Source organism: Gekko japonicus, unplaced genomic scaffold (assembly GCF_001447785.1).
Source record: "Gekko japonicus isolate JY-2015 unplaced genomic scaffold, Gekko_japonicus_V1.1 scaffold206, whole genome shotgun sequence".
NCBI lineage: Eukaryota > Metazoa > Chordata > Lepidosauria > Squamata > Gekkonidae > Gekko > Gekko japonicus.
In genome coordinates, this window is record NW_015160842.1 from 125963 (window position 1) to 151489 (window position 25527).

The 25527-nt window shown below is 41.0% G+C and overlaps 1 protein-coding gene across 1 annotated transcript in view; it reads left to right on the plus strand.

Annotated features, from left to right (window-relative positions):
* The window catches only part of AGGF1 (angiogenic factor with G-patch and FHA domains 1), a 33988-nt gene that overhangs the window by 6347 nt on the left and 2114 nt on the right, over positions 1 to 25527 (plus strand). The window contains exons 5-13 of the mRNA XM_015419437.1: positions 2681 to 2869; positions 12521 to 12866; positions 15208 to 15319; positions 18518 to 18569; positions 18700 to 18801; positions 19022 to 19187; positions 21053 to 21135; positions 21585 to 21712; positions 25496 to 25520. Of these exons, the coding sequence (XP_015274923.1) occupies positions 2681 to 2869; positions 12521 to 12866; positions 15208 to 15319; positions 18518 to 18569; positions 18700 to 18801; positions 19022 to 19187; positions 21053 to 21135; positions 21585 to 21712; positions 25496 to 25520 (1203 nt within the window). The remainder of the gene's footprint in view (positions 1 to 2680; positions 2870 to 12520; positions 12867 to 15207; positions 15320 to 18517; positions 18570 to 18699; positions 18802 to 19021; positions 19188 to 21052; positions 21136 to 21584; positions 21713 to 25495; positions 25521 to 25527) is intronic.

Genomic DNA, 25527 nt, shown 5'->3' on the forward strand with positions numbered 1-25527 from the left:
GGGCTTGGTCCTAGGTCCGGTGTTGTACAATGTTTTTATAAATGACCTTGAGGAAGACAGAGGGGATGCTTATCAAATTTGCAGATGACACGAAGTTAGGTGGGATTGCTAATTCTGAAGAAGACAGAGTCAGGATTCAAAATGATCTAGATAGGCTGGACCAGTGGGCTGAGACAAATAAAATGAATTTCAATAGAGATAAATGCAAAGTCCTACACTTAGGTACAAAAAATCAAAGGCATAGATATAGAATGGGATGGACTTGACTTGACAGCAGCACATGTGAAAGGGATCTAGGTGTTCTGGTTGATCACAAGCTAAACATGAGCCTGCAGTGCAATGTGGCTGTGAAGAAAGCTAATGCAATCTTAGGATGCATTAACAGAAGCATTGTGTCCAGATCAAGGGAGGTGGTAGTTCCGCTCTATTCTGCTATGGTCAGGCCTCACCTGGAGTACTGTGTCCAATTTTGGGCACCACATTTTAGGGAGGATGTTGACAAGCTCAAGCATGTCCAGAAGAGGGCAACCAGGATAGTGAGAGGGTTGGAATCCAAGTCTTATGAGGAAAGGCTGAAAGAGGGGTATGTTTAGCCTGGGAAAGAGAAGGCTTAGAGGGGACATGATTGCAGTGTTCAAGTATTTGAAGGTCTGTCATGTAGAAGATGGAACAGATCTATTCTCTCTTGCTCCGGATTGCAAGACTAGATCTAATGGGTGGAAATTACAAGGGAGTCGTTACCGGTTAAATATCAGGAGAAACTTCCTAACTGTAAGAGTGGTTGAGCAGTGGAACAGTCTGCCTCGGGAGGGGGTGGATACTCCTTCGCTGGACGTTTTCAAGCGGAGGCTGGACGGCCATCTTTCAGGTATGTTGTAGGTATGTAGGGCTATCTTTCAGCTATGCTTCTGCAGAGTGCAAGGGGTTGGACTAGATGACCTGAAAGGTCCCTTCCAACTCTAACATTCTATGATTAACAAAATTTGTGTCAGGGTATGAGCTTTCGTGAGTCACTGCTTAGTACTTCAGATACCGAAGAAGTGACCAGTGACTCACAAAAGCTCATACCCTGCCACAAGTTTTGTAAGTCTTTAAGATGCTACTGGGCTCTTGCTCTTTTCTACTGCTACAGACAGACTGACATGGCTACCCATTTTGATCTATACTGATGGTAGTCATTTATGACAGTTCTGTTAACCTGTCTTTATTTATGAATTCTTTTCATTAAAATAATAGGTAACATAAGGGGTCAGTTTACTGGATATAAAGTTTGATTGCTTATTGCATACATGTTGTACAAATGTTTGATTTTAGTTTGACCCTCTGAAATTCTTAAAATTGTGCATAACCAGCCATACTTACCTTTTTAAAGATGAGAATGATGTATTTAAAATATTTATTAGTAACTTCTCCATTTAAAAAAAATGTTAGGAGACAGCTTAACAGTATTAGTAAAACAAGATGAAAGCTTACAGCTAAAGCAGTAATCTAAGCAAAGTAAACACAGCAATAATGGTATCTGCTACCTAAATTAACTCCTTGTTTGAAGAGTTCTTTTGGAAAGCAGAACAAAAACATTTTTACATAGGCCCTTTGATCTCACTGTACATATAATGTTCAGTATGTTTTGCAGGTCTCACTGAGTTACAGTGTAATGATCATAAGCTTGTGTTCTAGATGCTGTGAGGCTGTATTTGTACATGTTCTAGCAGCTCTGCACTGATGTGTAGTGAGGTTGTCCCACCATATTTTCCTAAGATTTGCCATGTGATTTTAAGAAGAAATGAATTATCTCACTGAAACGTAAGGTAATAGATTAATAAATATAATTGTGGAGTTTTCTGGTATGTATTTAAAGGCCAAGAATTACTGTCTTGCATTTAAAACTCACAGTTTTGAAGACTCAAACTCTGGAGGACTGAAGCATGTGTTTTTTTAACATATACATCACTGCTTAGTTTGTATATATTGCTCTGGTGCCTCTTTCTTTTTTATTCAAAGCCCTATTAGCCTGCTTTTCTTCTCAAAAGTGACAAGGCAGCTATACTGTAGGTCAAGCAGAAGAAGGGGGAAAAACCGTTGTGTGTGGTATAGCCTTGTTGATCTATATATTGCATCTTGAGTCCTAGTCCTTCTTTAACATCCTTCTAAAACATAGGTTAGGAGCTGCGGTGGCTCAAGTGGTTAAGACGCTGAACTGCAGGCTGTGGAAGGTCGGTAGTTCAGCAGTTCGAGACCCGAGTGTGCCGTATGACGGAGTGAGCTCCCGTCTCTAGTTCCAGCTCCTGCCAACCTAGCAGTTCGAAAGCAAGAAATTGCAAGTAGATAAATAGGTACCACTTCGGTGGGAAGGTAACAGCGTTCCGTGCACCTTGGTGTTTAGTCATGCCGGCCACATGACCACGGAAACGTCTTCGGACAGCGCTGGCTCTTCGGCTTTGAAACGGAGATGAGCACCGCAACCCTAGAGTCGGATTCGACTGGCTTTCGAGCAAGGGAACCTTTACCTTTAAAACATAGGTTTAGCAATAAGCTTGTTAAATTCTGATTTAATTTACTCAAGATTTGGGGTTGTTGCTTATGTAAACATTACCTTTCTTGCCTTTTTGTCATTTCACATGCTTTCCCTTTTAAATTTGGTATTTCATGCATTAAGACAGATTTTATGCTCTTTTCAAAGGAAACCCAACTTTATTATGATCCAACCACTGGAATTTATTATTACTGTGATGTTGAAAGTGGCCGCTATCAATTCCATTCACGAGTTGATCTACAGTCTTACGGAACTTTAGCTGCACAACAGAGCAAAGACAAAAAGAGCAAAAAAAAGAGAAGAGATGCTGAGTGCCCTAAGGCAAATGAACACAAGGTATTTTAAAACAAATAACAATTTAATATGACCTGTGGTGAATTTATAAAAATTAGTATCTGCTGCTTCTTTTTTTAAGTTCAGGTAAGTATTAGACCATATAAACAGTGAAAGCGCTGATATTTATTCAATTGTACTGTTTTAATACAGTAACCTGTGTAAGACAATAGAATTGTGCTATTTATATATATATATATTGGGTGAGGCAGGTGCAGTAGTAAAGGGGAACAGGAGGCTGGTAGATAGGCAAATACTGTGAATGCAAGAACTAATAGTCACAAATTAGCCATTAATAAATGTTAGGTTGGAAATTAAGAAAACATTTTTAACCACTTGATAAAGTTCTAAAATAATTCCATGAGGATAGTAGTTAGCACAACTGATTTCAGAAAAATCTGGATAAAACTATAAAGGATACTTTGGTTCTGGTGTCTCAAGGCACATTGGGGTCAGCAGGCATTTTTTCCCTTTTTCTCTGAGGCATTAAGGTCTGCTACAACTTAGAGCTAGTTGACTTGGCAATATGTTTGTGCTGTATAATAACTATACACACATTTATGTGGGATTTGCTTTATGCTGATTAGTTGGAAGAAATTTTCTTGCCAGCCTGAGTCTGACTTCGGGTTCTTGTTCTGCTTTGTCTGGAGCTGGTATCTCATTTCATATTTTTTTTTAAATCCAGAATTAGCTGCCACTGCAGGCACTTTGCCTTTATTTCTTCTCTCTACATGTTTCCGTCTTAAATTATAAAGACAGCTAAAGAGTTCTCTGTCCTGCAGTAGATAATGGCTTGAATTTAATTATCAGTGACCTGAGTGGGAGCTAAAAAAAAAGTTGGGACTTCTCTGCCTTGCAACACAGACTTGGTAGACTGTGGGACAGATGCTGATTGAGAACAGCTGTGCAGTCCAAGTTTGATCTATATTCAGTCATGGATATTGCAAATTAGCAAAAGTGTTTTGTGTGTTTGTTTATACTTTTGCCTTGCTGGTTTTGTGTGTTCAGCATACTATGAAGGCCCACTTTGCTCCTTGGGTGCTTGATGTTTTGTCAAGAGTGTATTTTTGTATTTTTGTGCATTTGCAGTATTCTCACTGCAATAACAACAGTTTTATGGTTGCCAGACAAGCAAAAATCAGTGGAATACTGGTAACATAAAAACATAAGAGAAGCCACGGATCAGGCCACTGGCCCATCAAATCCAACACTGTGTCACACAGCAGACAAAACCCAGGTGCCATCAGGAGGCCCACCAGTGGGGCCAGAACTCCACGAGCCCTCCTACCCCAGGCACCAAGAAGACAGAGCGCCAGTGCCCCAGACAGAGTGTTCCATCTATACCTTGTGGCTAATAGCCGCTGATGGACATCTGCTCCATACATTTCTCCAATCCCCTATTGAAGCTGTCTGTGCTTGTAGCTGCCACCACTTCCTGTGGCAGTGAATTGTGGTAGAAAAGATGAGTCTGTGTGCACATATGCACACATAATAGTGCCCAACCACCCCTCCCTCCATATTTGCTCTCCTATATTCTGGAGTTCAGTCATAGGGAAAGTTTGGGGTCTGAAACCTCATTCCTGAAAATCAACTTCCAGGGTGTGGATCCATCTTGGCTTCCATTGCAACTCCTTTAGGACCAGGGAAGGAGACACTTGGTCCGCACCCTCACCCTCCTCCTTCCCTCACTACCTGTTCCTTTGTTGTTCAGAGTGGGTAGCCAGTCACATCCTCCTCTAACGCCTCCAGTCAGATTTCAAGTAGGCTGAGCAAGCTGCTCATGTGTCATGTACTCTCTTAGCCTCTTGTGAGATATCAGGAGCCTTCCCAGTGCTTGCATAATTCTCCAAGCTGCCATTGGCCAGCTGATGTAGCAGAAATGGGTGCTGGCATAATGACCGCTCCCTTGCCTCACCGTAGCTGCCAGTTCCATGGCAGGGGGACGGGACGGACAGAGACACTCCCATTCCTGTACACAGAATTAAGGCTTATCACACCCAAAAGTTGTTAGGGACTGGTCTTAGCATGATTTGAACATTTTTTAGCTATAGATAAGTTGTATAGATGGTTTTGTTTCAGTTAATTTATAATGTACTCTGAAGAATTATCAAGAAGAATAGAAGTAAATTACCACAGTTTATATACGTCATACATAGAAAAGCAAGATTGTGATTGATAGTGGATATTTCAGAATAAGGCATGAAATTTTTAAGTTCTCAGTGGTTCTTAGAGAATTCCATCAGATGTAGGCAGTAAGGATATATGGACATGTATGAAGAGTCACAGGTCCATGGATCAAAAGAGCAGTTATACAAAAGAAATACTCTAACCTTGCAATGTTCCATGCATCAGCTAAATGGTTTTTAGAAGAGCTAGAGAGACTTCTTAGGGGAGATAGTATTAGGAGTAACTCATGTCTTATGCTAGATTTTTTAACAGATATGTGCAGATTCCATACAAGCCGAAAGGAGGGGAGGAAAACATGTTTGTAAAAGAGAAGTGTATACCTGTATGTGCTAATACAAAAATACTATGAAAATCTTACAGACTCTTTAAAAAGGAAGTTCAGACACAAAGTGAATAATTTACAGGCCATTTTTCAATAAATGGAGCTTTTATTTTGCCTGTTCTTCAGTTTATTTATAATTTGAACCTGTTACAATAATTTTAACATGTTTAAAGGAAATCCTTTAAGTCTTTTTGTTTTCATAATGGCTAGAAGCCAGTTGTCACACTTTATGGTTTGAATTATTAATGCAATTGAGGGTACTGGTCTCCTGTTGAGAAACCATGGGGGAGTGTTAGTTTGTCCTTCCTCTGGTGTCATGGCCATGATGTAAATCAGGGCCCCCCAACCCGTTGCTTTTAAAAAATGTATAGTATGAGGGGACCCATTCAGGAATCTCCTACATGTCACCTGTTCTTTACTTGAGTGCTGTGTGACAGTGGGCTTGGATACAGGGGTACTCTTCTTTGTGCAGAAAGCATCTTTCACTCATGGAAATGGTGTTTTATACCTTGTGATGGTGAGTGAGGAAAGTTAAACTAAATCTGAAGATGCTAATTCTGCTAATTCAAGTTCACAGGTGAAGCATGAGAATTGTTACAGAATGTATCTTTAATACCAATATAGTAGTTCTTCTGTAACGGTTGTGGCTGCTTTCATTCCAATTCTGAGTCTGTACAGGCCCAAAGAGTAAGCATAAACTGATTAAGATGAGCCTTTAAAGTTCACTAGCACATATAAGTAGATTCTACAGAGTAACTCTGACTTCTCAGGCTCAGGTAATCTAAGATTTAGTATTTTTAGTAAATGTTACATCTTATGAATGAATATTGAATACATTGTTTCACAATAAACCATGCAAAAGGTGACCATATACAATTTTGTTTGAGAAACTGTTTAAAACAGAATTGCAAATAAATTTCAACAGCAAAATATTTATGTGAAACAGCTGTGCATGAACATACCCTAGATTTACTGAGTTATTTCTTGATTTTATTGAATTTTGTGCTTCATGTTTTTAAGTACATTAAAGAAGTAATTCATAGCTGTAGCAGTTTTTCTTTGGCTGATTCCAGAAGAGCAGCCAGGAGACAGTATTGTATCTATGTCACTGTCCTTTGTTAATATGTTTGTTATTGTGCGGTACCTGGTCATTAGTATTGTAAATTTTAATAATAATTTAGCTTTACCTTGGAAAGGCTGAAACTGACCTCCAGAAGTATCACAAAGTGCTTCTGTAGTTACTGTTTTGGACACTTATTGGGTAGTGATAATGATGAATAATCTGCTTCTTTCCCCACTCCCACTGTCCCGGGTGTCTGCTTTATAACTGCTTCAGCTCTTCTTGTTCTTCAGCTCTTATTTAAATATGTAAAAGGAGGGGTGCACTTACATGTTCTAAAGGAACAAAATACAAAACTTTCCCTAAGGAATGCAGTTGAATAGGCAGAGTCTTGTGAAACAGCCTAGTCTGTTCACCACTCTGAAAAACAGCTTTCTGCTCCCCAGCTAACAAAAAGGAATGGTTCTCACTGTACCAGTGCTGGATCAATTAGAGCTAGTATCAAGAATGATGGTGAGAAGGAAATTGCTTCTGCTGTACAGAAATAAGATGTCTGTAACTAGAGGTGCAGAGGTTTTCCCACTGTACCACCAACTATCTGTGTGTGTACCACTTTCTGTCCATTTCCTACTTCCAGAGAACTTGTTGTAGTTCCCAATAGGTATTGCAGGTAGTCTATTGGAATATTGTGGTCTGCTATATCGAAAAGTGGGAGCTGCAGTGGCTCAAGTGGTTAAGACGCTGAACTGCAGGCTGTGGAAGGTCGGTAGTTCAGCAGTTCGAGACCCAGGTGCCGCATGACGGAGTGAGCTCCCGTCTCTAGTTCCAGCTCCTGCCAACCTAGCAGTTCGAAAGCAAGAAATTGCAAGTAGATAAATAGGTACCACTTCAGTGGGAAGGTAACAGCGTTCCGTGCACCTTGGTGTTTAGTCATGCTGGGCCACATGACCACGGAAACGTCTTCGGACAGCGCTGGCTCTTCGGCTTTGAAACGGAGATGAGCACTGCAACCCCAGAGTCGGATTCGACTGGCTTTCGAGCAAGGGAACCTTTACCTTTACCTTTTATATCGAAAAGTACTGATGTCTAGGCAAAATACTATCTACTAAGGCTACTGGGGCAGTCCTTGTTTAGTGACCGGGGAAGAAAATATATAGAAATGGATCAGATAAATGTTTACCTTCCAAGAAGCCTGGATTTATGGTGCAAAATATGCTCCTTCATCTTGTCCAGGCAGGCAGATTGGAAACTGGATGATTAGAGAAATCACCTTAGTCAGTGATAATTGGTTAGGCAAGGAATGAATTACTGCTTCTTTTAATATAGTAGATATATTTGTACTACTGTGAAGGCACATTTATTTCCTCCTCCAGGAAAAAAAACAGTTATGCCCAGCTAGATTTTATTAGTCAAGATGGCCAAAAATCTGCAGCACACATTATGTGTACTTTTACAGTCCCCTTGTTCATATTAAAGGCAAAATACCAACTAGTACAATCTGTGTAATATCAAGAAGCAGCTGCTTGACAAGGTTGCTGTTAGCATAGACTGTGCCCCATAAGTGATTTATGTCTAATCTAGTTGGTTGAGTCTTTTTAAGGGATAGACCAGAGATCAGTAATCCTGCTGTAATCCATTCAGCAGCTAAAGTAATCTGCAGATGCCTGGGGGTGAAGTGGAAGAAAGCTTTCTTCATTGCCATAGCAAAGGCCTTCAGTCTAACATTCTAGTTATCTCCCTTGTGGTCTTCAGGCTCCTCAGCTGTTCAGTAAATTAAGAAAAGATACTATGCCAGGATGTGTGGAAGCCACTTTGTGTATGGCTGAAGTAAACCTTTCTTTTTGGGAGCTAATCAGGTTATTCACATAACAGATATTGAAACAGTGTGTCCTATGGCTGCTGTGACATCTAAGAAATCCTGAGATTCTGCATGTGAGACTGTTGTAAAATTCATCTCTTTATGTAAAGTTTCTAAGCTCAGCCATATATGTTTAGCTACAGTGTTTTATGCTAATGCAGGCGAGACCTAGGCCCAGTTCCTAGAAAATTGTGAGACTCCTCCTCTACCCTACCCGTGAGGCCAAAGTGTCCTATAGGATGCCACAAGAGGAGTTGCATTACAACTCTCTGCCCCCTCCATGGGTGTTGCCTACATGACCCTTAGGCAGGGAACAATCATTGTCTGTTTCCACTTGTTTGCTGTGATAGGAATGCTGTGTATTCCCTTGTTGGAATTGGGACTGGGGATGGGCACGAACCTCCCCACAACCCAAAATTTCCAACTAAAGTCACCTGGGTCAAGGTTCACGAACTGAGGTCCGTGCAATCTCACCCCAACGAGTCGCCCATGGCTCTCCACTTGGTTTTTGGAGGTTCATGCAGCTCATGGTGGCAGCATCCACAGCTTACATGCTGGTGCCAGTCAATTAGGATCTTCAAAGCAATGGGAGGGGTGGACTTCTGCAGCCCTAAAAACACCAATAGTGGCCCTCAAAAGCTCAACTGGCAGCACTGGCTGCCAGTAAGAGGGCTCCTGTTCTGCCCTATGGGAGTGAAATGATATAAACACTGAGCTCACCAGCAGCAGGTGCACCGTGCATTAGTTAGAAGCAGAGAGGGAAGGGATGGACTTCTGCAGCCCTTGTAACACCAATAATAGCCCTGCAAAGTGCGATAGGCAGCACTGGCTGCCAGTAAGAGAGCTCCCATTCTGCTCTATGGGAGCAGAATGAGATATACCCCCAGCTCACACACGGCCATTATTTTCCGTCAGCAGGAAGCATGCCAGAGAGCCTTTTCCTGGGGGCATCTGCTTTGGGGGCTGTAACTTGGCCCCCCCTAAATCCAATCCTCACCAAACTTGGAGGGCAGGTAGAGGAAAGTCACCTAGAGACATGCTACGAGTCTGGCATCTCTAGCCTGCAGAGGGGCTGTTTACCGCATCACGAACCTCACAAAACAAATCGGTACAGTAACCTGGAAGGTCTGGGAAGGTTTGTGGCTTGTGTAGCACCACGAACCTAAATGAGCCTCCATTTTTTGGTTCATGCCCATCCCTAATTGGGACTCCTAATTCTAGAAATTACTGCACAGCATTCATATCATGGTGAACCTCCTGGTTGTAAAGAAAAATCACTGTCTTTGTGGCAGTGTACTTTTATATGTGAGAAGAATGAAAAGGTTTTGTTTTTGTTTTTTTGCAGTTATGAGAAAATATAAGTCTTAGAATTTAGAAACAAGCTGATTTGGAAGCAGAATCTTTCCATAGTACTCTTGATACAAATTTTTTTTTACACTGTATAGTTTACTGTTTGCTGCTGTTCATCTTTAGGTACATCAATTGACAGAAACCATGGCTAATCTGAAGATTTCATCTTCTGGATTGGCAACTGCTGGTGAAGGTAGAGTTATAGCACAAAAACCATTAGTGGATATTTACATCTGGGCCTGAGAGAAATTTAAAATTAATTGACATAGCAAGAAATGGTTTGGGGGGGAAATGCTGCTAATTTAGACGTTTGCTGTGACTTAAGAACAGTTTAGCCCAGCCTTTAAAATACCTTGGTTGGGTCACTGCCCATCTCCTCTCCAAGTAGTTGTTCTAATTTTTCTTTGCTCAGCTATACACACCTCCTCAGTATTGTTGTTGTTTCCGAATAGAGTTCATCATTACAGTATCTATGAAACTTTCTTTCTAATGGAATGTTTTGCTGGGATCAGAACCAGGAGTGGCAGAAGAAAATAAGCACTATTAAGACAAACTGGCAGGAAAGGGACAGCACACATTAAGCTTGACACTCTCCTACCTACTGAGAGGAATGGGCAAATAGCAAATTGCACAGCTGTATTAGCCATGATCTGGTTTAAAGCAGATAGTTGTACAAGTCCCTCTCTAAGAACTTTTTTGATAGGCTTTTTCCCCAGTGCAGTAGCAAAAAAAAAGTCTAAAGCTAAGATCAGATCTTGCAAGATCAGAAAATTGTGGTTGTTTAATCCAAAAAGCTCCATTCATCTTTATGATTTATTTTGTGGTTTCAGCTTGAAAGTGAGGACAAAGTTGTGTATTTATGTTTATGTTAGAATCTTTAAAGCAGAATCCTACTGCAGGGGATGCATTTTTTCCTATTAGTTTTGTCATATTGAAAATTCAGGTCCTCATGCTAGTGAAATTATGATATCAAATATATGAAGCTTACTTGTAAAGAATGTACAGTGTTTATAATTAATTCTGTCTCTTAAATAAAACTTGAAATTAACTGTATGTATTTGCACTTAAAATAAATCCTATGCCTCCTAACAACTTCCAGAAAAGGAGCTGTGAAGACACTGGGTTTAATATGTCTTAACAGTTTAACAGTTTAACACTAGAAATTGAATATATCCCTAAATGGAATATATCCCTAGATCCACACAGGGACATCAAATGCTTCTCTGCCACAGCAGAGAGTAATGTGGAATGGCATCCACATACTCCCCTCTCCATCGGTTCACCATTACTGTCGCTCCCCTTGCTACTTTCTCTCTTCCCGTGTTGCACCTGCGCAAAAGCAATGGGAGAGCATCTAGATGGACACTCCACCTGCATCTGCTCAGCAGTTTCCCTTCTGGAAAAAAATGGAAATATATATTTTCTCAGGAGCAAATTGGAGAAGCACACAAACTCTGCACGGCATCATATGTATACTCCCCTTTACTGTGGGGGGCTTCTTGCTATTCACATGGGGGGAAATCAAAACATGTAGACTTCTTATTTTGTATATTTAAAAATATTAAGAAATATCAAGCTCTAAAGGAAGCATTGCATATAGATTAGTTTTCTGAAATGATGAGAATAAGGAGCACGTCTACATTTTGGTGTTAGGAAAATATTTGCTGGGGGGAAATTGGATTGTATTTGACATTGATGATTTTGGCTTTGTGAATGAAGTGGCAGTATATGAAAACCAACAAATATACATTTCAGTGAGCTTAGAAAAAGAAAATGAGAATAGATGCTTGTTGCTTAATGAGGGCTTGTTACACTTAGGCAGGAGAAGTACAAAGCCCCATTTCTTGGGTGCTGGGGATAGATACTGGGGAACACATCAGTAGTTGAGATTATTTAGACTGATATTTCAGAGACTCATCAGCAAATTGCTGAACTGAGGGAGAATATTTGGTTGTAATAAGTAGCAGCTTGTCGTTAAACACTGTAGTATTTTTAACTGCATAGTCGTCATAAATCTACGCTGTATAAGACAGACTCGCATTGTAAACATAAGATTTCCTTTTATGCAAAATAATTTTGCAAGGCTACACAAATGCATTAATTTTGTAACTGTATAGTTTTGTTCCTGTTTTCAGCAATAGATGGGAATTGTTAACCAACACTTCTCCATGGGACATTGTTGGAACTGTTAAGTAATGCCGTTCATGTTGGATGATTTATAAAGTAGAGTATTAGGTTGTTAATACTAACAGCTGAATGGATTCCTTTAAAGATGTTAGGATGGTAGGAGGTGGTAGATGATTATTCAGCAAGTATGTCTTTCCATGTGGCCAGCCAGTCCTGGTGCAGCTTCAGAAACTGTTCTAGGCTGGCATGTGATATCTCAAGGCTGAGGGTGGGCAGTGTGTTGTGGCTGTTCTGCATATTCTTCTTGATACATCTTGGAAGCGAACTTGCTTGTCAGTATAGTTGTGGACCACTGAATAATGGATGCTACAAACACATGAATTCCTACTGGGGTAGGGAAAAAATAGTAGGAGCAAACCAGAAGTCTCTGCAAATACATATGTAGAAACAACAACATCCTTGGCTTTTTGAAAAAAATAAAATATGAAGACAGAATCTCTAAAGTCAGTGAAAGGATTTGAAGATCTATGGTAAACTGATTGTAATATCTGAGCGCTGAAGAGGACTTTAGCCATAACGCCTTAAATTAGAACGGTTTGACTTGAATGGATAACAACTGATTTCACCATTCTACTTTTCCATACAAAATACCTTTAAATAAACTAGCTTGCTTGCAGGTTAATGAAAAGAAACCAGACATTATAAAACATGTTAAAATACCTCAAGTGTGATTTTTCTATAAATCCCCAGGATACAGATGAGCAAAAATCATCCAGCACTCTGAATTGTCTTTCCACTTCTAATGAACTAAGTTCTCCAGAAGAAGAAGAATTTCCAAATCTGAAAAAGGCTAAAGTGGACAATGGTACAAGAAACAGCCTAGCATCCAAAGAACCAAGTACCACAAATGGCACCAGTTTAAGTTTTACCAAGAAGGTCAAACAGTGCACTGGTTTTCTTATGGATGATAGTAAAACAGAGTCGGAGAGTGAGCCAGAAGAAGGGGAAATTACGGATTCTGGACAGGAGGATTATAGTAGTGAAGATGAAGTAACAAGTGAAGAAAGTGTAAATTCAGAAGAAACAGACAGTGAAGGTGATTTTTGGCTTTATATGAAATATTCTTAAGTGTTAACATTTGTGAAACAAACAAAAAAAGGAAAATGACAAGGATAAAAACTGAAATCTGCATTGTCTGGATGCTTCATGTCTCAAAAATCAGTCTTCAGTGAAATGGTAAATGTTTTCCAATATTCTGTTCTCATGTAGAGTCTCCTAATATTACTGCAAGTAAATATCTTTGCAGAAGCAGTTGGATAAAGATGTTTTACAGTATTTTTTCCTACTGCTTTGAGATTGGCTTGCTAGAAAATAATTATACATGTAATAGAGATAAATGTATACTGAAGCCCTATTATTCTTCCTGATAGATACAGTTACTGGCCACCACTACTTTCTTATGTGTGTCTCATAAAAATGCATTCTGATGCAACTAGCCAGTTAAGCTCATATTTTTAGCAAGTACAGAGTTTAGTATATCAGCTGCAGTATTTGAAGCTTCAGTTGCTGTGTGAGAGTTCAAATACGCAGTGATTCCCAGAAAACATATTCAGATGAAACCCCAGAGTATGAGAGAGGACTTTTGGAGCAGCAAGAGTTTCTTTACCTTGGTGTAAAATGTGGCTGCATTTTCAGTATAGCACCCTGGGCAGTTGCAACATTCACAGCATATCAACACTGTCTGTGTGAAACTTCATTAACTGTTCTCTGTAAGTAAAGCAAAGTTTGGAGGGAGCTGTGTGTGCTATCTTTAGAAGGCAGTCTTTCTGAATAGAACAAAAATTCAATATATTACTGATGTTCAGAGTTTGCTGTTGTGGATTTTGGTTGGCATAGCAGTGTTCCAAAGTCTCTGAGCTATATAATATATCCAGTGTTGCTTTGCTTCTGGAGTGCAAGGACTTAGGTTTCATCCATCCTTGGTTTGGAGCCAATTTAAACTGCACTTAGCAGTCCATAATTTTGCAGTTTTACTTGCAATAGAGGGAAAGACGACATTTCTTCCCTGTCCTGAGGTATCTTAATTTAAGAAGAGCCTACTCGATTAGACCAGTCGTCCATCTCATCCAGCAGTCTGTTCCACAAAATAGCCAACCTGTAACCCTGGAAGGCCAAATAAATGGGATGTAGAGGCTGAGGCCTCTCCTGATGTTCCCTCTTGGCACTGGTATTCAAAGGTTTGCTGCCTCCGAATGTGGAAGTTCCCTTTAGTCACCATAGCTAGTAGCTGCTGATTGTCCATGAATCTGTCTAATCCCCTTTTAACATCATCCATGCTACATTCACTGGCAGTGAATTCTACAACTTACTTGTTGAACAAAAAAGTATATCCTTTTCTGTTCTGAATCTGTTGTCCAGTAACTTCCCCCACATGCTATATTATGGGGGAGCAACAAAGTTTTTTCTATCCACTTTGTCCACCTCATTCATAATTTTATAGCGCTCTCATACCCCCCCTCAGTCATGTTTTCTAGCCTGAAAAGTCCCACACTCTTTAGCCTTTCTTCAAAGGAAAGGTGTTCCAGTCTTCTGAGTTACCTTGGTACCCCTCTTCTGTACTACTTCTAGTTCTGCAACATCCTTTTTGAGATACTGCAAAAATACATCTAGACACAGTACTCCAAATGTTCCTGAGTGGTCAAATAGCTGCCATGTAGTAAGTCTGCATGCTGCCTAAGAAGTAAAGATCATGAAAAGAGCCCTGATGTTATCTTTCCTCTGTTGTTATTAAAGCTCTTGGGTGTACCTGCCCTCTTGTTACTTTCATTCTGTCCAGTGATGTAGTTGCATCACTTTGGGAGCTGTATTTAGAGCCAGTTTGGTGTATTGGTCAAGAGTAGCAGACTCTAATTTGGAGAACCAGGTTTGATTCCCCACTTTTCCACATGCAGCCAGCTGGGTGACCTTGGGTCAGTTACAGTTCTCTCAGAGCTGTTCTCTCTAGAGCACTTCTCTCAGAACTCTCTCAGCCCCACCTACCTCACAGGGTGTCTGTTGTAGGGAGCCAAAGGAAGGAGATTGTAAGCCACTCTGAGACTCCTGAGTGAAGGGCGGGCTATAAATCCAACTGTTCTTCTTCGCTCTTCAAAACGAGTTCTGGCAGTTGGCCTTTATTGCTACCAGAAACAACTGCAATTGTGCTGTAGTGATTCTATGACACTGGTCAGCTAATGGTAAAACCTGGAAAAATATACCTGTCAAAGTTTTCTTAGTGGAGGTGCTTGTACACTGTTTTTAGCAGGGTTTTGCCACATTGGTCAATTTAATTGAACTGATTTAGTAGTTAACATGGTACCTGATTAGTTTGAAATTTGAAAGTGTTATGGGAGAGGCTGACATTGCTTTGTCTAATGTTTGCTTTTTTAAAATGAATTTAGATGGAGACCAGATCTGGCCACCTTGTATTAGAGTGATTGTAATTAGATCACCAGTTCTGCAGATGGGATCTCTGTATATCATCACAGCTGTCAAGCCTGCCACTATTGGAAGGTAATGTAAATTTGTGCACTCATGTGAAACCATGGTTACCTGCTTTTGTGTTCGTGTCTTGTACTTAGTGTATTTATTTTACTTCAGAGTTTTCGAACAACTTTAGCTGATGAGGTCCTTAACTTTAGTGAGCCTGATATACATTTTGACTATAACAAATTGGCTGTTGAGTCCCATTTGCCTTAAAAGGGCAGGGGGAGGTAAGGAATTTAAAATCCCCATATGACCAATCCAGGAAGAATTCAGGAATACAACAAAATGTATTTGCAAAATAAATTGGACTCTGAAATAGTAATTAGCTTATCCAGAATAGAATACTGAAGCACATGAATCAAAGGATTACAGGCTTGAAGTGAAGGTGGCGTTGGGGGGGCAGATTCTGAATAAAGGCAAAATTTATTTACTTATATATTTATTTGATTTTAATCCCACTCCTTTCTCCACCAGGCAGGACTCAGAGCAGCTTCCAACAATTAAATACAATAAAATCAGCATCACAGTTTAACAGCTTAATGGCTCTTATTGTTTAAAAATAGATGCTGTACTATAACAAAGTGTAGGACCTATCCTGTGGACTTCTACAGGGTGAAATTCTGTCCCCCATGCTTTTCAATCTCTATGTAAAGCTGTAGGATAAATTGTTCTTAGCTTTGAGGTTGGTTGTTATCAGTATGTAGATGATACCCAGCTCTATATATCTTTATCCAAAGCTCCTGGTGATGCAGTAGAGGTCTTGAATAACTGCTTGGCTGCTGTGGTAAATTTGCCAGGTGTGAACAAATTGAAAAGACAGGTAACAGTGGTTGAGAAGGCGGAGAACTTGAAGGACATTGTGCTCCCCACTTTTGATGGTGTTCAGCTGACTCTTGTTGGCTTGGTTAAGAGCCTTGGCATTATACTGGACCCAGCATTATTGCTGGAGAAGCAAGTTAATGTAGCTGCAAAAATGGTTTTTTTTCCAACTCAGCCTAGCACATAAGATGGCCTCTTGTTAACTACTGATCTGGCCATCCGGATCCACACCACAGTAACGTCAAACTGAAGAAATGCAGAAAAAATTGAGTTTTTAAAAACAAAAACATTTTCAACATGCAAACAAACCAGGAAGATATCTTGCATACTGTCTATGTAAAGAAACTGAAAGGAAGAAAATAATTGGTGTACGGAAAAAAGATGGTATCCCCTACGCAGAGTTAAATAAATGGCATGTGATGCTCTCTCAGTAGCTTGGGGGCCAGTGTGGTACCTGTACAGTGTTTCAGGAAAGTAGACAAGGCTATTGCCAAGTGGAACTTTTGGTTGGCAGGTAGTTTGCACCTTGAAATAGAAGAACTTGTAAGCTATGAACCTCCCTGCGGTGCGGGCCTCATGCCAGGGATGAAAGTAAATGTGGTTCTATTGGATGATGGCAACTGTGAATGTGGCTCTTCACAAGCCACCAAATGAGTACCCCTGTGCTATATCTTTAGTGTGAGTAATGTCTGATCTTAAAGCATTTCATTCATTCTGGCAAAAAATATTTCATAGGGGTTAGCTTCTACGTTCCCCAAAACTTGTCATTGGAACCATTACAAAAAGACATTCCGGGGGACCTCTTTTTTTCCTATCTTCTTTTCTTTATCTATTTCATTTATTATATCCTGTCTTTCTCCCCAATGGAACCCAGTGCAGCTTACACTGTTCTGCTGCCCTCACAACAAGGCTGTGAGGTAGAGGTATACCATTTCCAGAAATTTTGAATCCATGGGGGGAAACAAATAGAAATGGGGGGGGGGATTGAAATATATGCAATATTTAGTGACCTATCAAACCTAAACTAATTTTACTTCTGTGACAGCATAAAATACATAATTTATAACTAATTTAGCACATAAGATCAAAATATTTGATATATTTATTACATTTAAAAGTTATAAATGCCTCAGTTTTATACAAGCAAAATTGCAAATATACCCAGTACTTGAGAGAAAACTGCAAGCTGATGCACCCTCTGCTTATTTCTTGCTTTCTGATTAGAGAGTGTTAAGTTTTTAAAGAAACTTTCAGTTTTCCTTTGAGACTTTGGTGTAGTTTCTGCCCCATCTCCTGATCTCTTTTCTCCTGCAAGGTAGGTCAACAGCCTATTTTTATCCAATCTGTGGGTGTATGTATCACAATGGTTTGAGGGAGAGATGAAAAGGTCAACCACAAATCATGTCAAAACACAACAGAAGGTATGCAGCAGCTGAAAAACAATGAGAGCCCTGCATGCTCCCCTCATGAAGTTTTCCAATTTGCCCTGAGCCTGCTTGCGGGGAGGGCGGGGTATAAATCAAAATAATAAATAAATAAATAGTTATCCTTCTAGGTGCAGAAATGCATCTTGAATTTAAGAGCTGTGTATATCTAGGGCTTCACAAGCCACCAAATGAGTACCCCTGTGCTATATCTTTAGTGTGAGTATATCACCGCATAGGAGCTGCGGTGGCTCAAGTGGTTAAGACGCTGAACTGCAGGCTGTGGAAGGTCAGTAGTTCAGCGGTTCAAGACCCGGGTGCCGCAAGACAGGGTGAGCTCCTGTCTCTAGTTCCAGCTCCTGCCAACCTAGCAGTTCGAAAGCAAGAAATTGCAAGTAGATAAATAGGTACCACTTCGGTGGGAAGGTAACAGCGTTCCGTGCGCCTTGGTGTTTAGTCATGCCGGCTACATGACCACGGAAACGTCTTCGGACAGCGCTGGCTCTTCGGCTTTGAAACGGAGATGAGCACCGCAACCCTAGAGTCGGATTCGACTGGCTTTCGAGCAAGGGAACCTTTACCTTTATATCTAGGGCATGCCAACCGTGTCTTTAAAAGCATTTCACTCATTCAACAAGAGAAAATATTTTATAGGAGTTTTTTCAGTATTCCCCCCAAATTTCCAATTTTTCTGTTAGAAGGGGGGGGGGCTTGTTTTTTTCTGAATTTTCCTTCTCTTTTTTTCTGGGCCTTCACATCTCTACTGTAAGGTAGTCTGTGAGTGTGTGTCTGGCCGAGATTATCCAGCAAGCTTCCCTGACAGAGTGGGGATTCAGACCTGGGTCTCCCAGGTCCTAGCCAGCCCTCTAACCACTCCACATTTGCCATCTCTTATCAAGCTCTCAAGGGCTCTTTGGATTACTAAGGGAAGCTTTTCACAGTACTTCTCCCTGTGAGCATTAACACTTGTCTTCCTTTACAGAGAGAAGGGTATGGAACACACTCTACAGATTCCAGAAGTTGGGATTAGTAAGGTAATTCATCCTTCGACATTTGAACTGTAATCTGAGAAAGTATTGATTTGCTGTGTTTAAAATTATCTGTTCTTTATGGGCAGTGTTAATAAGAGGAACATATTTTAGATTAACTTTACTTTCTAATTAGTTTCATGCAGAAGTATACTTCGATCACGAATTGCAGAATTATGTTCTCGTGGATCAAGGCAGTCAGAATGGTACTGTGATTAATGGAAATCAAATACTGCAGGTAAGCACAGAAATTAAAAATACTTTTGCCTATCCTTCCCATTTTCTGCCACCAGCAATTTCCATTCCTCTGTCCTTTCAACATCTTTCTCTGTACTCCCAGTGTAGCCTCTTGCACTGGACATTTAGTGAACTTTCTCAGAAAAAGCTGTTCAGGGATATCTTATAAATACTTACCTGCAGTTTAACTTTTAAAAAATGTATTTGTTTGTTTGCTGTAGCCTAAAGCAAAAAGTGATCCTTATGTTCTGGAACATGGTGATGAAGTCAAGATTGGAGAAACTGTACTGTCGTTTCACATACACCCTGGCAGTGAAACCTGTGATGGATGTGAACCAGGGCAAGTCAGAGCCCATCTTCGCCTTGATAAGAAAAATGAATCTTCCAGTATGTAATAAAAAAAATTGCTCATTATGAAAACAACATTGGCACTTTGCAAGAAAAGTAAATTGACGTTGAGGGATGCTTTTGTAAACCTACATTCAAGGTAAGATAAAGATTTTCCTTGTTCGAAAGCCAGTCATATCCAACTATAGGGATGCGGTGCTCATCTTTGTTTCCAAACCAAAGAGCCAGCGCTGTCCAAAGACATTTCCGTGGTCAAGTGGCCGGCATGACTAGACGTTGAAGCGCACGGAATGCTGTTACCTTCCCACCAAAGCGGTACCTATTTATCTACTTGCAATTTCTTGCTTTCAAACTGCTAACATTCAAGGTACCTTAAAGCAAATATGCAAGGATTTAGTAATGAAAGTTTTGAAGAATGTCTAGCATTTTGAAAGTTGATTCTGCAGTATTGAAGTTCAGGGGTGCTTTTAACAAAAATGAAGAACCTTTAAAGTTGTGTGCTTTTGTGTCAGTTATCTCAAGCAAGCTAAACCTAAGTCATTAGAGCTTCCAGACTTCATGGTTTCATTTCCATAGAATTAAATTACTAATTATTATTGATCCACTTGCAATTAGACATCTGTTAGAGATGGCTGACTGGAATTGGCACAGCTTACAACCAGACCTGTCCTAGTTTTCTGCTGCCCCATCCCTTCACTTAAGAGAGTACAAGCCAGAAGGGAGAAATGTGTATTTACTTTATACTCCACATTTTAGAAAACAGAGCAATAAAAAACAGTATAACATACCACAAGCAATGCAAAAAGAGGATTACAGAATTTAGAAAACAAGATAATACAATAAACTGCAATAAACTACAACCCTATTCCATGTATAAAAGTGCTCTCTTCAACAATTATGTTTTACACATCCGGTAGAACAATGGCCTTCCTGACATCTCAGGCACACCATTCCACCAAAAGCCCAAGAGTGGTCCATGCTTTGGTCTGGAAATGTTGCTTCTCCCAGTATCCCCTCCTCCCCAGTGCAATGAGAGGAGGCCCCAAGGCCCCTGTAATATTACATTTTGGTTTGGTTTAGTAGCAGTAGGTGTCATACATGCCACTTTTGACCTAGTGCTTTGGTGCACAGTGCTCACTGGGTACTCTCCAAGCTTTCAGAGGATTCTTGACACAAGAAGTGTTACCTTGCTGAGCCCCACATTGTTAATGGAAGGAGGGTGGTGAGAGACCCCATGAGGAATGCTGAAAGGGCAGACTGATGAAGAATACTAAGAGCTCTACTCTCAGGCATCCCTCCAGCTAGTCTATACCATTCTCAGTGCTAAATGAGAGGAAACCCCAGATTCTTAAGTGTACTTCAGCATGTGATGCCAGATCCAGCCTGCCTAATGTACATGGGGGGGAGGTGTGAAGAGAAGTAGTGCTGGCATTACAACAAGGGTCTGGCCTCCAAGAAGCTTAGCAGGACAGAACCCCACCCCACACCCAAGTTGGCCACTCCTGCTTTAAATAATACAAAAACAGGTAATACAGTGGAGAGTTGAACTAGGATTACCAAAAGAATCTTAATTCTTTGGTGTGCTTATATGTTGTGTTTGAGCGCCATCAACAAAAGCTAAAACTCAACAGAATGTATTTTAACATTGGCAATGGTAGGCTATTGCTTATCCCATTATATGGTTGCTAGAACTAAAAATGAAAATGGCTGTTAGCATAGGGTGCAGATTATAGGAAGGAAAAAAATTAATTAAATTTCCGTCTGAAATTGTGCTGCAATAGCATAAAGGCCTTTTAATTTGAGCTAGCAATGAGCTTGTCAGTAGGATAGTCTTGTATAGTCATGTCAGTCATTGCAGCGGTCTTTGGGATTCCTATCTATGTTTTTTTAACTGTATCTTATAGTTGGCCCTGCACTGACAAAAGAGGAGAAGGAGTTAAATAGAAGAAAAGCACTAAAACAAATACGTGTAAAATATGGTTTGCAGGTAAGTTTTTACTTTTTAAAGTGTCAGCTGATGAAAGTGTATTGCTGTTGTTTTGATAAAAGATTACATCTTGGGAACTGTGGCTTCTGAATATTTTTACGGCATTCTACTCAGTTGTGAAAGCTGTTTGGATAAAGTGGTAATGAAGCATTTAATAGAACGTGGTGGATTTCATTGAGCCCTTGCAGTCAATGCTTCCTTCCAGCAGTAGCAAATGACAATTCACTGGCATAGAAATGCCAACCCAGTCTTTTAAACTGCAGTCTCTCTTGGCATTTGTCCCTGCCACCCCTTCATATATTCTGCTTTTCAAAGTCAGCTTGACAAACCAATGTCCTGTGAATTGTTAAGGATATATCTCTGTTATTTTTAAAAAATTCAGTTGCATATTGAAAATGTTCAGAAATGAAAAGCTTACACAGCTCTTGGGTTGCTTTGTGTTTGGAAAGAATGCAGACTATGAAAATGATAATGTGGTGAAAAATCCCAAGTACAAAGACAGAGCAGGAAAGCGCCGTGAGATGGTTGGAAGTGAAGGAACCTTTCATAGGGATGATGCTCCAGCTTCTGTACATGTGTAAGTAGGTTGTTTCTGTGTTTATATAGCATTAGAAATCAGATACTATAGTTATGCATTATCCTAGCACATGTTCAAGGCACAAATATTCACAGTGAATACATCTGTTTCTTCAAACCACAAATTCTATCACTTCATTTGCCAAATACCCTTAAAGCACAAAATCTAAATAAATTCGTAAAAACTGAATAGTCAGTGTCATTGCACAGGATTCATGTGAATCGGCCTTATGCTGTGTCTGACCATTAGTATATCAAAGTCAGTATTGCCTGCACTAACTGGCAGCAGCTCTCCGGGATCTCAGGTAGAAGTGTTTCACATTACCTGTTTGTTGCTATAGGTAGGTGTAGAGCTGTCCATGAAGTGGTCACAATGGGTGGGTTTTTTTGGGGGGTGGTGGTGGATAGGAATGTCTTTACCAGGCCAACTGTAGCTTCCGTACCACTGCTGAGCATTGAGCTAATGTGCCAGTGTGATTAGTATTCTCTTATTGGCTGTTACAAGATTGCACCAATTGCCACATTGTCATAGGCTGCGATCATATGCACAGTTAGACCCGACATAGGCGCAAATGCCAGGTGGATTTAAAGGGCGCAGTCAAGACAACAATGTCTGGGAAGCACCCCGTAGCTGTCAACAACCCATTCTGCTCCACTGCAGAAGCAGAATTAAAAGACACTGGGGAAAATCTGGTAGTAAATGGGTTGCGATGGGCCACAGACAGATTTTCCCATGTCTGATCGCTCCAGCGCACTCTCATGGCATCGGTATGGTCTGATCAGGCCATCCTGACTCCGTGCCATTGTTCCCCCCCCCCTCCGCAGTTCGCCCGCCACACACACCACCACAGGAAAAACCGCAGTGCAGATGTGCGAGTCATCGATCCCTTGGTTAAGCACATGGAAGGAAAATGGCACAACCCCCCCCCCTCCCGACTCACCCGCAGTTGCGTCTGATCACGCACTGATGGTCTGTGCCCGCAGCTTCAAAGGGAGGTGTGATCATGCAACTGTGGGTCAGATTCCTCCAGAGGAAATAGCCTCGCTTCTCCCCCCCCCATTTTTTCTGGCGCGTGAGACCGCAGCCATAGTTTATAGCCCCAGCATGCCTCAGCTAGTTATGATACTGTCCTGATGCAACAGTTTTTTAAATTCACATTTTATTATCATAAACACTTGTTCGTGGGTAGGACACCCTGTAAAATCAAAACTATAAGATTGCATTAATGTTGGTTATTTTTGTAGTTGAAATGCTGTCTTAAATTGATTTCATTACCCCACTGAGCACTCAGCTATATAGAAGTACCCAGTTCCCTCATGTATTTTGCATGGAGTAAAATGCTTAAACATTTCCAAGCTTTTATACCTGTAGAATAATACTAATACTACCTTCATTTTTTGTTTGAAAATCTGTCTACAACTGTGTGATACGGTAGTGCTTGAATATAGACTAGGGCTTGGATCCTATCTAGTGTAAAAAGTAGTGCTTGCATAAGTTATTTATTTATTTGTTTGTTTATTTATTTGAGGTTTTTAGTCGCTGCTTACCCAAAGGGTGTTGTGGCAACTTACAACATTAAAGCCCTATATGGCCAGGGTCCAGCATACCTGAGGGGACCGCCTTTCCCCATACAGGCCCCAAAGAGCACTTCGGTCGGGGTCACAACACCGCCTAGTGACCCCGGGCCCTAAGGAGGCCAGGCTTGTTGCCACAAGGGCCAGGTCCTTTTCAGTGGCGGCTCCTATCTGGTGGAATGAACTCCCGGAGGAGATCAGGGCCCTGTGGGACCTGTTACAGTTCCGCAGGGCCTGTAAGACGGAGCTCTTCCGCCAGGCTTTCGAATAGGAGCCGCCACCGCCACTACCACCAACGGGCGATCGCAGAGCAGTACCACCAGGTTGGGCTGATTGGCCACCTGGACATCGTGGCCCATGGCACCCCTCTCATTGACCCAAATGTGATGTACAATAGGGAGTGAGCATATTAGTCATGATGGATCCTGGGAGTTGTCCACTGTGCTTAAACTGTTTTAACTGTATTTCATTGCACTGCATGCCTTAATTGTTTTTAACTTGTGGTATTGTATTACACCTCTGTGTTTTGTAAGCTGCCCTGAGCCTGCATGCGGGGAGGGCGGGGTATAAATGAAATAAATAAATAAATAAAAACCCAAAATGTAAAAACAACATAAAAACAACAAATATCAAAGCATTAAAACATTAAAATACATGACTGTCACCATACCACTATTAAAACAACCGTAACCCATGGTTACCTCCAAAGGCCAACCTAAATAATTCAGCTTCACATGCCCTGCAGTAACTTCACAAGTTCAACAGGGCATAGGTGTCATCCAAGAGTGCTTTCCACAGTGTAGGGGCCACAACTCAGAAGGCCCTTCCCTGGTGACAGTTAATTGAGCCATCCTGGGGCCAGGTACCTGCAAGAGGCCCCTAGATGATGACACAAGGGAGCGCGGGGGGTTGTAAGGTGGTCTCGTAGGTATGAGGTCCCTGTCCGCTAAGGGCTTTGAAGGTTAACACCAGCACCTAGAATTGGATCCAAAGACTAATTGGTAGCCAGTGCAGCTACCGCAGAATTTGAGTAATTTATGCTAAGCAACCATTCTCAATTACCAGACCTCAATTAATCCAAACTATCAGTGATTGCTGTCTGCTTTGAAGCCAAGAGAGCAGTAAAAGAACATATTAAGTCCTCCTCCAGAGTATCATTAAAAGGAGAGCTCTCTACTTTGTTTCCAGCATTGGTCTCCAGGCAAACAGGAGGGTCATCCTGTTAGCTCATGGTGTGAAGTGCTAGCTCAGTGGTGTCAAACATAAAGCCCAGGGGCCAGAGCCAGCCCATACCGGGCTCTCATGCATCCCACAAGCAACTGGTGCAAGGGAGGGAACAGGAGACTTCTGGGGTGTGAGTGGGCAGAACCACTGCGGTTGTGGCTTCAGCATGGTGGAACAACCTCGTCTTCAGCAGTCAAGCAGCATGGGAGCATCTGCCCAGCATTGTACTGCTGGCTCTCCAGTCCACCATGTGGGTTTTCCTCTGTGCACCCCCCCTCCCAGCCAATGGGGCCTTGCAGTGAGGAGACACAAACTAGGATCTTATCAGCTGCTGTCCTTTATAAAGTTTATATCTCTCGTACCTGGCATTCGTTTTATGGCACACATGGCCTGGCCTGACTGGCCCTCATAGCAAGTCAACACATCTGTGCTAGCTGGTCCTCCCTTCAGGTGCTTATCTTCAGCTGCAAGACTGAAAAGGCATGGTGTTTTCCAGTTGAATAGAGGAGATTGTTTGGTGTTTATAAAAACCCATGTTGGGAAAATTCCCTTTGAATTTAGGTTAACCTTCCTGCCTGTATCACTGCACTGATCCCAGGGGGAGGTAGTAGGCCCCCCCCAAAAAAAAACAACAACAACATGGAAGCAAAGTATAAGGTCTTTTTAAAAAATCCTGCTTCCCTATTCCACTGGTGGAATGTCTGCCCATGAAAAACAGGGTTACTGTTGAGATACTGGAAACTTATTTCCCAACATAAGAAATCTCTCTAATTTAGCACACTTGTACATTAATAGAAACCTGTTCTGAACATTGCACAATTAATCCTCTATCATGCTTTTGTACCAAGTGAAAGTTTTCTTATTTAGGCTTTAGGAGAAATAATTGTGTGTGCATTTGACAATTGCCCAGATATATATGAAAAGCAAAAGAAAAATTGCATTCTTTTTTTCCTGCATGTAATTATGTTTCGTTTTTTTAAAAAAGTGAAATTAGTGATAGCAACAGAGGGCATAAAA